This window comes from Hylobates moloch, unplaced genomic scaffold, assembly GCF_009828535.3.
Source record: "Hylobates moloch isolate HMO894 unplaced genomic scaffold, HMol_V3 SCAFFOLD_9, whole genome shotgun sequence".
Taxonomy (NCBI): domain Eukaryota; kingdom Metazoa; phylum Chordata; class Mammalia; order Primates; family Hylobatidae; genus Hylobates; species Hylobates moloch.
The window spans coordinates 82,619,219-82,632,929 of record NW_026652284.1 but is presented as its reverse complement, the minus strand read 5'-3'; the positions used below and the strand labels follow the sequence as shown (position 1 = coordinate 82,632,929).

The following is a 13,711-nucleotide window of genomic DNA, read 5'->3' as shown; positions in this document are numbered from 1 at the left end:
TAGCTGGGATTAAGTTCTTATTGTCGTCAATAGGATCTTGGAAACTGCAACTCTAATTGAAATGAAACCAGTTTTTTCTTATCAACATTATAATGAAATGATGTTATTTGAGAACCTGCTGTTTGTCATTTCAGAGTTACAGCTAAGAACCTATCAACGGCTTTAATTAATTAATTTTTTTTTTTTTGAGATGGAGTCCTGCTCCGTTGCCCATGCTGGAATGCAGTGGTGTGATCTCGGCTCACTGTAAACCTCCATCTCCCAGGTTCAAGCGATTCTCCTGTGTGAGCCTCCCAAGTAGCTCCCAACTGCAGGCGCATACAACCATGCCCGGCTAATTTCTGTATTTTTAGTAGAGATGGAGTTTCACCATGTTGGCCAGGCTTTTCTCAAACTCCTGACCTCAAGTGATTCCCCCACCTCGGCCTCCCAAAGTGCTGGGATTACAGATGTGAGTCACCACGTCCAGCCAGTGGCTTTGAGGATTTATGTTACAGTTTTTTCCAGAGGTACATGTCACACATCTGATAAATAAGCATGTTAAAGCTGTAGTCTCCTAATAATTCTCTTTAATCAGACCTACTGATGAATAATTTTCTGTTAGTACAAGAATATCATATTATGATTTTTTCTTTTTAACTCTGACCCTATTAAATTCTTAAAGTGTTCCAGCTAAAATGTTCTTATTTAAAGAACTAGACTCAAAGCTTGGCAACATAAAATTGCTGATATATTGAGTCTTCAGCAGGGTTTAGGAAACAGCTAATCGAATAGACCCAAGTTTAACCCAATAAAGTGACCTTGGGGCAAGTTACTAAATTTCCTTGAGTGCCAGATTTATCATCTGGATTTAATAATCTATATTTTATGTTACTATCAAGAATAAATAAGATGTATATTAAGTTCAGAGCCAGCTGCTCCCCATAATTGGTGTTTAATAAGTAGTGCAAAGTTTTGCAGTTCTGGAACTTCAAAACTATTATGCTTTTGGCTTTATATTTTTTCAAAATATAACCCTTCTTATACTTTGAAAAGCAAATATTGTCAGAGCCAAAGATTTATTAAACTTAACCTCTTTAAACAGTTGTATATACACAGTGGGAAATTATTCTGTATCAGTATATCTTCAAATTAGATAAAATTATCAGATTTTAATTTACTAATTAAGTGAATGAAGATGCTGTTTCTTTCATAACTGAGTTTCATATGATTACTTTTTTAGGTCAATTGGCATGATTTTGCTTTTTTTGATCCTGTAATGTATGAGAGTTTGCGGCAACTAATCCTCGCGTCTCAGAGTTCAGATGCTGATGCTGTTTTCTCAGCAATGGATTTGGCATTTGCAATTGACCTATGTAAAGAAGAAGGTGGAGGACAGGTAAAGCAAATATACACTTCTCTGATTCTGGCAACAGAATTTGGTTAAACTGCTTGTCTTATGTATAGACAGTTTAGTTAGGGACTGAAAGAAATGAACATGTGTGTACACATAGGAGAGATGGATACTGTAGGTGTTAAAGATGGATCAGGAGTTAGTGAGACAGACTGAGGTAGAAGTGCTTGTACTTTTTTTTTTTTTTTTTTTTTTGTGAAATGGAGTCTTGCTCTGTTGCCAGGCTGGAGTGTAGTGGCATGATCTCAGCTCACTGCAACCTCTGATTCCCTGGTTCAAGCAATTCTCCTGCCTCCGCCTCCCCAGTAGCTGGGATTACAGGTACGCACCACCACGCCCACCTAATTTTTGTATTTTTAGTAGAGATGGGGTCTCACCATGTTGGCCAGGATGGTCTCGATCTCCTGACCTCGTGATCCACCCACCTCGGCCTCCCAAAGTGTTGGGATTACAGGCGTGAGCCACTGCGCCTGGCGGCTTGTACTTTTTTTGGCCTAAAATGTTTCCATCTCTTAGATTTTGGTCAAATAAATAAGTGTGTTTATATTTAAAAATTTTAGGAACTAGTTTTATAAACAGTTAATGTTTTACTGCTTTGACCGAATTGCCTTTAAATAGCACTGGTAAATTTTTCACAGGTCGAACTCATTCCTAATGGTGTAAATATACCAGTCACTCCACAGAATGTATATGAGTATGTGCGGAAATATGCAGAACACAGAATGTTGGTAGTTGCAGAACAGCCCTTACATGTAAGTGTTTCTAGAAAGTGTTGCGTGATCCAATGAGGCTATTTGTGTCTTAATGTGTGGTAAAACTAGCTAAGTATATTCAGCTTGTTTATAAAAGGACAAATTTTTTAAACCAAAAGGAATTTATTTACAATGTAAATTACACCTAAATTTAAGAATCCAGACCAAGTACTCATTTTCTTTTTGATAAAACTACTTGGAAAAACCACGTCATCGTGAGAAAGTAGCTTTGGCAAACAAAAGTGTGGAAAAGGTGCTTATGGTACCAAAATGACTGTTTTAGGGTCCTACTGTTTTAGCGGTAGAGTTTTTGAGACAGACTGAGAGGTACAAAGGCTTTTTATACCAAAATGTTTCCATCGCTTCGATTCTGGTCAGATAAAGAATTGTCTTTATATTTTAAAATGTATGCGTAAAATAATATATCTTAGTCCTTTGTCCTAGCGGTAGGACCCTAAAACAATCATTTTGGTACTGCAAACAGCTTTAGTTTTATTTATCAAAGCTACTTTGGGTAACCTGCTAAAATTAACTCAACAGGACTCAGAAGCAGTTGTACTTAACAGTTACTGTTTATTGTAGCAAAAGGACCCACAGCAAGATCAGCAGGGGAAAAAAGAAACATTAGGCGGAGTCTTGAGGAATCCAGGTGCAGGCTTTCAAAGTTCTGTCTCAAGCAGGGGGATGAGTTATTGCCAAGAACACACTTCTTCCACCAGTGAAATGTATCAACATGTATACGTTGTTTGTGCTTAGGGAAGCCCACTTTAGAGTCAGAGCTCAGTGTTTTTATTGGAGGCTAGTTCCATGGGCATTTTCTATCTGCACAACCAGCCATGATTACTGAAATTCCAGAATCCCTGAAGAAAGCACATGTTCATCTTGAACTGCATTGTTTGCACAAATAGTCCAGGCAGTCTGTTACAGCATGGTTCATTGCTCCAGACATTCAAAACAGCCTTACCAGTTAGTAATGTTGGAATATTGCAAAAACCAAGTTCTCAGACACCAGCCAATGCCAGTCCTACTAGTCAGGCCCTTGTAAAGAGTAACATCAATCCTACTATGTTAATTCTTTCCCCATCCAGGGTAAAAAAAATTTTTTTTTTTTTTTTAAAGACAGTGTCTCGCTCTGTCACCAGGCTGGAGTGCAGTGGCACAACCTTGGCTCAGTGCAACCTCCGCCTCCTGGGTTCAAGTGATTCTCCTGTCTCAGCCTCCTGAGTAGCTGGGACTATAGGTGCGTGCCAGCACGCCCAGCTAATTTTTGTATTTTTAGTAGAGACAGGGTTTCACCATGTTGGCCAAGATGCTCTTGATCTCTTGATCTCGTGATCTGCTCACCTCGGCCTCCCAAAGTGCTGGGATTACAGGCGTGAGCTACCACACCCAGCCTGTAAAATGTTTATATAGCTTTATGACTGATGGTGTTGAGTGTTTCTGATCCCTGTGCTACAGTAATTGTGCAGGCTTTGGAGTCATACTGTTAGAGTTCAAGTCATGGCTGTACCACCCTCTAGCTGTATGATGTTACCAAATTAAGTTTTTTGTGCCTTGGTTCCCTCCTCTGCAAAATGAGGATAAGATTAAATTGAATTAGGTAAGGTACTAAGACAATTCCTGGCACATGGTAATTTCTCAGTAAGCATCTAGCTTTTGAGTTTGTATCTGGGAGGTTTGCTGTTGTCAATGTATCTTTCCTGAGATGCTGACAGGATAGCACTTTTGAAAGATTGAAGCTATTCTTAATGACTAGCCTGTTTGTTATTAACATAACTTTTAAAATTGTTAAGCCACTGGTATATAATACTACTTCACTTTTGAACCCATAGCTTATTCACTATGCCTTCCCTCCCCACTTCCTGCCTTTCTCTCTTTTGAATCTTAAGAAATAAAAAAAATACAGGACTGAATTTTTTTTTGCTATCTGGTGTAAAATGGGAACTAACATTATTAGAGAAGGCTGCTAAAATTATATCTTGTGCTTTAATAATATAAATAAATGTTACATGGAAAATGAAGTATTATTGTTTCTGAAATTCTCTAGGCAATGAGGAAAGGTCTACTAGATGTGCTTCCAAAAAATTCATTAGAAGATTTAACGGCAGAAGATTTTAGGCTTTTGGTAAATGGCTGCGGTGAAGTCAATGTGCAAATGCTGATCAGTTTCACCTCTTTCAATGATGAATCAGGTAGGACATTTTAAAAAAATGTTTAAAGAACTATATAGATAGGTCAGTCAGCACTTTCTGAGTTTCTAGTTCTTGAGACCTATTTATAGGGTTTGGGAAATTACTGTATTACTCAAGCATTAAAACAATTTTTTACATTGTTTTTAAAGGTATGTTTGAAGTAAATAGTATTTCGATGGCTTAGCATTAGGTTATTCTTAACTCTTTCACTGCTTAATTTTTCTAGGTTTCAAAAAATATGAATACAAACAAAAATTTTTCATGATGAGCAACTGTAAAAAAGGATTTGTATATACTGGTTAAGAAAAAGTAATCCATGTGACAACTCTCTGGGCTTTTCTGATTCATGTTGCTTAAACTCCCTAATGAAAGAATTTGTATGATCATTGCTCTATAGAGCTGGACCCAAATCACACTTCTAAAACCACAGTAGCACACAAACATTTCCTAGATTCCTAGAATCTAGAAGAATAAGGAGTGGTAGTGAAAGTCCTCTTGAAAGAAAAACTTTTATCTCCAGTGTTTGATTTGCTGCAGTTCTTTCTTTTGAAAGTCCTATGGTCTAGGAATAGGCTTTTTAGCTGTGACTGTACATTAGAAGCTCCAAGAAGTTCTCTGTGAAAGGATTATACCTATATTCCAAGATTATTATATACACAAAGGTACTGACTTTTTCCCCATTTTTCCTATTTTGCAAGCAGCTTCAGCTAAATTATATATTGTAATAGTTTTTGTGCTACCTTGTAATACAGTTTTTAATACTAATAAGAATTTGTCTCATTTACAAACCAAAAATTTAGGAAGGAAAACAGAGTATCCAAAGAAACTGCCTAAGATCTTGCCACTCCAAGTATGATCCTCAGATCAGTAGCATTGGCATCATCTGAAAGCATTTTAGACAGGCAGAATCTCTGGTCTCCCCTCTCTGCATTCCCCGCCCCGTGAATGAATGAGAATCTGCATTTCTTGAGATCATAAGAATAATGACATACAGATGAGATTAAACTCATGTGAATATCAATTTTAAGACTGGTGGTTCATTTGTTTTGGTCATATTGAGTCAGGATTGACTAACGAACTGTAGAGGTTTTACATTATGCAAATGCTGTTAATTTCCTGTATTAGGAATTAGATGCTCCCCCCAAGTCTTAAATAATGTTTTAATCTTGTATCCTTTTATTCTAAGAAGATTAGTAATATTCTACAGATAATAACAACTGGTATAGTATATTTTATTTACATTCTTCATTCTTAGGAGAAAATGCTGAGAAGCTTCTGCAGTTCAAGCGTTGGTTCTGGTCAATAGTAGAGAAGATGAGCATGACAGAACGACAAGATCTTGTAAGTTAAAAATTTCACAAGATTTGTAGAAGGAAATATAAAATTTAAAAATACCATGTATGATGGCCTGTATTGCTAAAGTTCTAAGCAGAGTGAAGTACATTTAGCTGTTAATATGCTGTCCTTAGTCCCAGAAGATACCAGTTTACTGTTGCAACATGGCTTTTTATCTTTCTTTATTGTACTGCCGACATATGCTTCTCCCTGTATACATCCTTAATCCTTTTGACTAGTGCCAAGCCTTGAGAGAATTTCTGAGTATTATCTTGATATCTGCATACTAGGAAGAGAGTAGCTTAATTGTGATATGTGGGTACTAAATCTTTCAAAATCTTATTAGTACAGAGCCCCAACTAACTTAGAATTATAAATTAGATAACAGAAGCTTTGATCTTAGTGGGAAGTCTACCTCTCAGTGGGAACTTATGTCCACCCATCAAGTAAAACCATAACCAAATCATCCTGTCCATTAATCTTGAAAGGCAGTATGCTGCAGACTTTCCTGTAGAAATTTGAAGGACATTCCTTATCTAGAAGACCCTGGAAGATCCTTTCTATACTCATACTTTTCATGGTTCTCGGAACATTTCCCCTGTCTAACCAGCATTAGTTCTAAACTAGACCACTTCTGGAAATAGTTAAAAATGATCGGATTTCTAGATATATCCTTTATTTGAATAAGGGGAAGTGGTTACTTGTGCAGGAAAGAAAAAACTTGCAGATTCCCAGTTACCTTCATTCAGGCAGAAGCTTATTTTGGGGGTGGTGGAGGGAAGGAGGGGAATTCATGCTTTTAGCACTCCTGAATCTTTACATGGCTCTAAGTGTATTCTAATATTTCTCTGCTGTGGCGAGATAGGTTTGTTCAGCAGTCCTAACTGCCACCTAGTTCATTTCTCAGCTTTTAGCCACCCTGGTAATTTCGACTTAGTTTATTTCCCAGGTGGGTTTGATATAATTGGTCAGCATTTGACTTCTCCAGTCTTGTGGCTCTTAAAAGTTCCCACTAGTGCCAATACCATAACTGTCCCTGTTGGTTTCAGGATCATCTAAATAGCTTAAGTTCTACCACCTTTAGTCAGTCTTTAGATTCAGGGCACCTTGTTTCCTTAAGACAAGCCCCATATCAAGTCTGTAAGAACCACCAAAAACAGAAATAGAAATGATTGGCTATCTGGTATAAGTTCTAAGTCATCTATTTTAATCTATTCCCTAGTTTCAATTTTCTGCCTTTTTTTTTTTTTTTTTTTTTTTTTGAGACAGAGTCTCACTCTGTTGCCCAGGCTGGAGTGTAGTGGCACAATCTCGGCTCACTGCAAGCTCCGCCTCCCGGGTTCACGCCATTCTCCTGCCTCAGCCTCCCCAGTAGCTGGGACTACAGGCACCTGCCACCACGCCCGGCTAATTTTTTGTATTTTTAGTAGAGACAGGGTTTCACCATGCTAGCCTGGATGGTCTCGATCTCCTGACCTTGTGATCCGCCCGTCTCGGCCTCCCAATTCTGCCGTTTTTAAACCAGTATTTCCTCAGTCCAGGAAGCCAACTTAAATCTCATGACAGTTTCTGCCTTCTACTGAAAGAAAAATTTGCTAGTGACTCAATCTTAGAAAAAAGAAAATCTCCTTCTATAAAGACCTCAAAATTTCCTGTCAACAGCTTTAATTTGTGAACCTTAAACTCTTATTGAAAACCTGTGTTTAGGGTGTAAGCAGTATATCATGGTATCTTCCTTCCCCTTACCCTTCTCCTCTTTTTGGGAAGTCATCCTTCACATATTGTTGGTTTCATCCTGATGCATCTAGAGGACATAAGAATGGGGTTTCTGAAACAGTTCTCCCATGAATTAATTAGTCCTGCAAATTATAGGGTTTCCAGAGTTATTGGGTAACACTACAGTTTATTTCCCTCTTGGAGTGTTATAATTCACTAGTAAAAGTATTTCTTTTCCAACTTATTAGAGATCCAGCAGTGAGGTCATCTACCCTGGTTAACCACATTCATCCTTGGAGAAACACTTTACATTAAGCTTGTTTCTTATCTATGAAATGAGTGGTTTGGATCAGCTTCATCTCTAGAGTACCTGTTTTCTATTTCTTTTCAGATTTTATAGATCCTGATACGTATGTTTTTTTTTTTTTTTTTTCTTTTTCTGTTCCTTTATATAGAATTCTAGATGAGCTTTCCCATACAACTGTGCTTCAGGAAATTATATGTTTGTTTAGGTTTCCTAGTCATTCTAGGAAATTGGATATACTTCATTGTTAAGTTGTGCATTATAAAATGATTAGATTTAAAAAAGCTTTTCCTTAAGAGAGACAGACACTGAAGAATGATGCGTATGTATGTATGGTATGTATGAAGGGATGGATTGATGAGGAAAGTTACATGTTCAGCAAAATATTTCAGGGAGGCATATCCTTGGTTAAGTTAAAAAGTGTAAGTTAACATTTACTGAGCATCATTTATACTGTGTTGCACAAAGTTTTATTATAGAGGTATGATAAAACTTAGTGTTAATATGGCTTATTGCATGAATTTTGATGAATAGATGTTCCCCAATAATTACTATTATAAAATGATTCTGTATCACAATGTAGTAGTAAATACTTTTTTGCTTTGTTATTTTATTTATTATTTGCATTATTTTGCTCCTTAATGCAAAATAACTTTTTAAGATAACCTGTGTGAGTTTTGAACCTAAGACTCTATCTTTTGTTTGGCAGCCTTTTTTCCACTAATAGACACTTTATGGAATTTAGCTGCAAGAAAGGCTGTTAGAAGCCATTTAGTCCAACAGCCTCATGTTGCAGATGAAAATACTGAGGCTCTGTGACAGAAAGTCACCTTTTTTTCCTCTACTAACTCTAGACTTACTCCTTTGGGGAAAAAAAAAACAACAAAAACCTGTCTTGAGGTATGAATGATCCCTTTCCTTTTTAGTACAAGAAAATATATTTAAAACCCAGTTCAAAATAATATCTCCTTTTAGCTTATTAACAATAGGGCTTTGTGTATATATTGCCAGAGTTAAGAGTTAAATATTAACCTGTTGAATTCCTTTTTAGGTTTACTTTTGGACATCAAGCCCATCACTGCCAGCCAGTGAAGAAGGATTCCAGCCTATGCCCTCAATCACAATAAGACCACCAGATGACCAACATCTTCCTACTGCAAATACTTGCATTTCTCGACTTTACGTCCCACTCTATTCCTCTAAACAGATTCTCAAACAGAAATTGTTACTCGCCATTAAGACCAAGAATTTTGGTTTTGTGTAGAGTATAAAAAGTGTGTATTGCTGTGTAATATTACTAGCGAATTTTGTAGATTTTTTTCCATTTGTCTATAAAAGTTTATGGAAGTTAATGCTGTCATACCCCCCTAGTGGTACCTTAAAGAGATAAAATGCAGACATTCCTTGCTGAGTTTATAGCTTAAAGGCCTAAGGAGCACTAGCAACATTTGGCTGTATTGGTTTGCTAGTCACCAACTTCTGGGTCTAACCCCAGCCAAAGATGACAGCAGAACAACATAATTTACACTGTGATTTATCTTTTTGCTGAGGGGGAAAAAATGTAAATGTTCTGAAAATTCACTGCTGCCTTTGTGGAAACTGTTTCAGCAAAGGTTCTTGTATAGAGGGAATAGGGAATTTCAAAATAAAAAATTAAGTATGTTCTGTGTTTTCATTTTAACTTTTTTTATGGTGTTTAATTTGTGGTTGGCTGCAACTGTGTATCATGTATATGGAACTTGTAAAAAAGTTCTCGACGTTCAGATCTTAAGAGATGAAATCACTTTTACCTATAAAAACCACTTTTATTGCGGTTTGACTGCATTGAGCTCTAGGATATTAAATGATATCACTAATATTTTGCATGTAATTTGCTCATTTGAGTGAGGGCACTTTTTTTGTACATATGATGGGGCCAATGCACAATACTTTTATCACAATCAACTTTTTCTTTGTATCCCTATTTCAATGAGCAGTCAGTCTCAAGAGGTTACTGCACTTCAGTTCTAACTAGACATTTGTACTAAGGTATTTCAGTTATGTAAACTCAGCCTGGGCACTTTCTGATAACTGTAAAATGTTTTATAAGATCATGATTATTGAAGATACATTTTGGAAAATTTTAAATGTTCGTGAGCAGCTTAACTACTTTTGTATCTAGCCTTTTTTAAGTATCTTGTTACATTTACTTTTTTAAATAAAGAAATTACAGAAGAAATGTCAAGTAATAATATTGAAGAAACAATAGTTTTTATTTATGTAGTTGTACATTTTTAAACTAAGGGCAATACACTGACATGGTTATGTGCATAAAAATTTTGATTTAAAGAACTGGAAGTTGTTTATATACACCTGGACTATAAGAAACAGAAGAAAACCAGTCCACATTTTACAGTTAGCAGAGAATCCTAAATGGCACTGGCCTGGCCACCTTTTCTTTTTACAAATGGGGGAAGTGAAGTGTGACCCCTTACTTGGCATAGGAAGTTAACTTACACCTAATAACTGACAGGTTTTTTTTTTATGACCTATTAATTATGTAGCCTAGGATTAATATCCCAAAATTACTCTGGTTTAAGTAGCTTTATTCAGTGGCATAATAACACTGTTTTCTTCACTAAGTCTTCAATGAAGTGACTTAAAACAGTCACTTTACATATTAAAAATGAGGAGAGCAATTCTCTGGAATCTCTCAGTTCCTTTGTAGGACTTCCTGCCTTAAGGATAGTCTTCATGTTCAAAGGCACTATGCTTTTATTCTATAACTTCCTTCAGAAGACCGAACCACATGATATTCTCAGCCCTGTTAACACTAAAAATATTTAAAACTGAATGATAGTAGTGACTCATTGTATTACTTAAAACTTATATAACACGCTGTATTAGATGTATGTAAATTAGCCAAAGGTTATTTTACAAAGTGAGACATTGGTTTTTATGTCTAAATGCTATTTCTGAATAAATGAAATAGTAATTAGATCAAGAGCTGATTAGCATCAATGTGTTTGAAAGATATAAAACTTATATATCACCTTAACCTCTGTATGCACATGATGGGACTGATAAAATATTAAATGAGAACAAACTAGATATGATTAGGACATTTGAAACCCTAATTGTGAATTTATTTTTAATAGTTCTTGAAATGAAAATATTTAAAATAATGCACAATGTCTTAAGTCTTCCGAAATCAAGATTTTGGTTAAAAAATACTTTAGTAATATTAAAAGATTTTTTTTTAAGTAAATCATAAAACGGTTCTAAATGTAAAATAAAGACATGTAAAATAAAGTTCTCTTTTGGTCTTGTTTAGTGTTTAAATGTAACAATTGAAAACAAATTTAGGAAGAGAAGACCAAGAATGAACTTTACTGAGTGTTTTCAGGGTTTGCTACTACTATTCTTTTCCCTAAATCATCTGGATACCAAGACTATCCAGTAAAATGGATAACTGGGGCAGACTTGAGAGGGTATTTTAAAGGAATGATTTCACTATTTAGTAGCTGCCCCCAAACAACATCCCTCCCATAAAGACTATTTTTACATTTTAAAGATAGTCAGCAATTCCTATGTTTAAACTCAAGTTGAGATAATCCCTTGAGGCAGTAGTTTCCATGCTTCTGTATGTTGTAAGATTCAGTTGTAAAGTCTGTTAATGCAGATTCTTAAGCATTCCTCATCCTCTTGCCTCCTTTCTGATTCAGTAAGTCTTTGGTGGAGGCCAGAAATCTTCATGCAGATGATCCCAGGTGATTCTGAAACACTGCCCAAAGAATATTTCCTTTTTATTTACAAATATAAATGTCCCACTGAAAGCTCCTGAGAGCCAAACCTTTTCTACTTACAACTACTTACAACCTATGGAAAAGTACATCTATTGATAAACTAGTCCTAGGTTGGATTCTTCCTCCTGATAAGGGGCTGGTTGGAAGTGCCTTCAATAGACTGTGCTTGGGTAGTGAATGAAAATATTTTTACTGTTTATATTAACCTACGTAAGTAGGCACAAACATAGATTATTTAAACACCATTTGATTACCACAGAAGTGATAGTTGTATGAAAAACAATAGGAATGTATTTAAAATGTGACTTTTAAATTTACCTGAAGGTATCTTGGGTTAAGCAAAGTATCTTCTGTTTCTGTAAATTACTTTTATTACAGTACTTACTGTGTGCCATGCATCTTGTTGAGTGTTCCACATATATTATTTTACCCCATGAGAAAGACTATTATGATCCTCGAGAGGAATGGAGACACAGGTTAAACAACTTGCTCAAAGTTACACAGCTAATTAGTGCTAAAGTGAGGTACATCTCCAAGCATTCTGGAGCTTGTGTATACTACACGTTGTGCTATACTATTCTGTGGAAGGTATAAGTGAGTTGGTCATAGGATAATCAAATATTCCAATGAAAGTCCTGGCTGCATTATGAAAAGGCAGTAGTTCATACATTTTTGCTAAATATTTCTAAAAAACACTTTTGTCCTGCATAATTTTCCCCAAGGATAATAATTTGCACTCTGAAGATATGAGAACTGTCTAAAATCAACCATGGTACCTTAAAATGAAAAGCTAACTTTTTGTTCTTAAGTTTTCTCATAAGGTATAAAGAGCTGCTTGCTCTAAAAGGGCAGATGTTTGTTTCATGGGTAAAATAACTCAATTTTCTGAATCTTTTTCAGACTCTATTTCTAGCTGCTAAACTTTAAGTCAGTAGTTTGCACTGCCACAGGCTGACTTTGATACAAGTAGGATCTCTTCAGGAAAAACATTACCAGGCCATGTACTTGTATCTGAAATGCTGTCTTCAATGGGGAAGATGAAATGTGACTACGGTGTTTAAATGCATCGTCATTCTCTGGCAAGCTTATGGCATGGTTCTGGTTAGATGTGTTTTGAGTTAGCCCTAAGAAAGTATCTGTAAACAAAGTGCTTCAGGCTCCCAGGTAGCCAACTACATTTTTATATGTTCAGTTTTGTCTAATGAAATCACAGGCACTGTTACTACCTGTAGAAATAGAAGGCATATGTGACAATCACCTTTAATATATTAACATTTTAGTAACTTTACGGAATATCTAAATTTATGTTGTTTTCTTAAAAACTCTGCCTACATAAAAACAGTCATAGTGATCCTCAACTACCAAGGAACACGTTGGGGTATGGAGGTGTAAATGAAAACAAAACAGTCAACCGGGTGCCGTGGCTCATGGCTGTAATCCTAGCACTTTGGGAGGCCGAGGCGGGCGGATCACTTGAGGTCAGGAGATGGAGAACATCCTGGCCAACATGGTGAAACCCCGTCTCTACTAAAAATACAAAAATCAGCTGGGTGTGGTGGTGCATGCCTGTAATCCCAGCTACTCGGGAGGCTGAGGCAGGAGTATCGCTTGAACCAGGCGTTCGGAGGCTGCAGTGAGCCGAGATCGCACCACTGCACTCCAGCCTGGAGATACAGCCAGACTCCATCTGGAAAAAAAAAAAAAGTCATAGTGGCCTCAAAATACAGGCACTGAAGTCCAAGTACAGTGATTAAAAGGAGAGGGTTTGATTCCTAGAGTTTCTGATCATCAGGTTCCTGCTTTAACACAGACCAGAAACAGCAAAATTAAGATCAAGGAAGCTAGAAAGATGAAGGAAGCTAGAAAACATTCAAAAAGCACAACAGACTGAAGCCACTTAATGTAGAAACATTTGGTTAGCACCAGGTCTAGAAGTCTGAATACTGCAAATACTGTGCCTGCTACATAAGGATGACATGCCAGCAGCTTTACCCAATTAAAAAACAGCACTCAAGGCTAACATTTACTTTAGGTCAGGATAGTTATCCACTAAAAACTTTTATATATACTCTGGAAGTGGAGAAGCATGCATTTAAAAAGATACGTCCAATGTTGACTAAGAAGTTTTAAAAGAAATTCTGTAACCCGAAATACAGGGCCTTGATCAAAGCAAGCACTTTATTTATTTATTTATTTATTTATTTAATTTTGAGATAGAGTCTTGCTCTTTTGCC

At 36.3% G+C, this 13,711-nt stretch overlaps 1 protein-coding gene across 4 annotated transcripts in view; it reads left to right on the top strand.

Annotated features, from left to right (window-relative positions):
• The window catches only part of UBR5 (ubiquitin protein ligase E3 component n-recognin 5), a 151,822-nt gene extending 141,912 nt beyond the window's left edge, over positions 1-9,910 (top strand). For all 4 annotated transcript variants that reach the window (XM_032760161.2, XM_032760159.2, XM_032760158.2 and 1 more), the window contains exons 55-59: positions 1,223-1,378; positions 2,032-2,145; positions 4,193-4,337; positions 5,593-5,678; positions 8,744-9,910. In XM_032760161.2, coding sequence (XP_032616052.1) covers positions 1,223-1,378; positions 2,032-2,145; positions 4,193-4,337; positions 5,593-5,678; positions 8,744-8,956 — 714 coding nt within the window. In that variant the 3' untranslated portion in view covers positions 8,957-9,910. The remainder of the gene's footprint in view (positions 1-1,222; positions 1,379-2,031; positions 2,146-4,192; positions 4,338-5,592; positions 5,679-8,743) is intronic.
• The last annotated feature ends 3,801 nt before the right edge of the window (positions 9,911-13,711 follow it).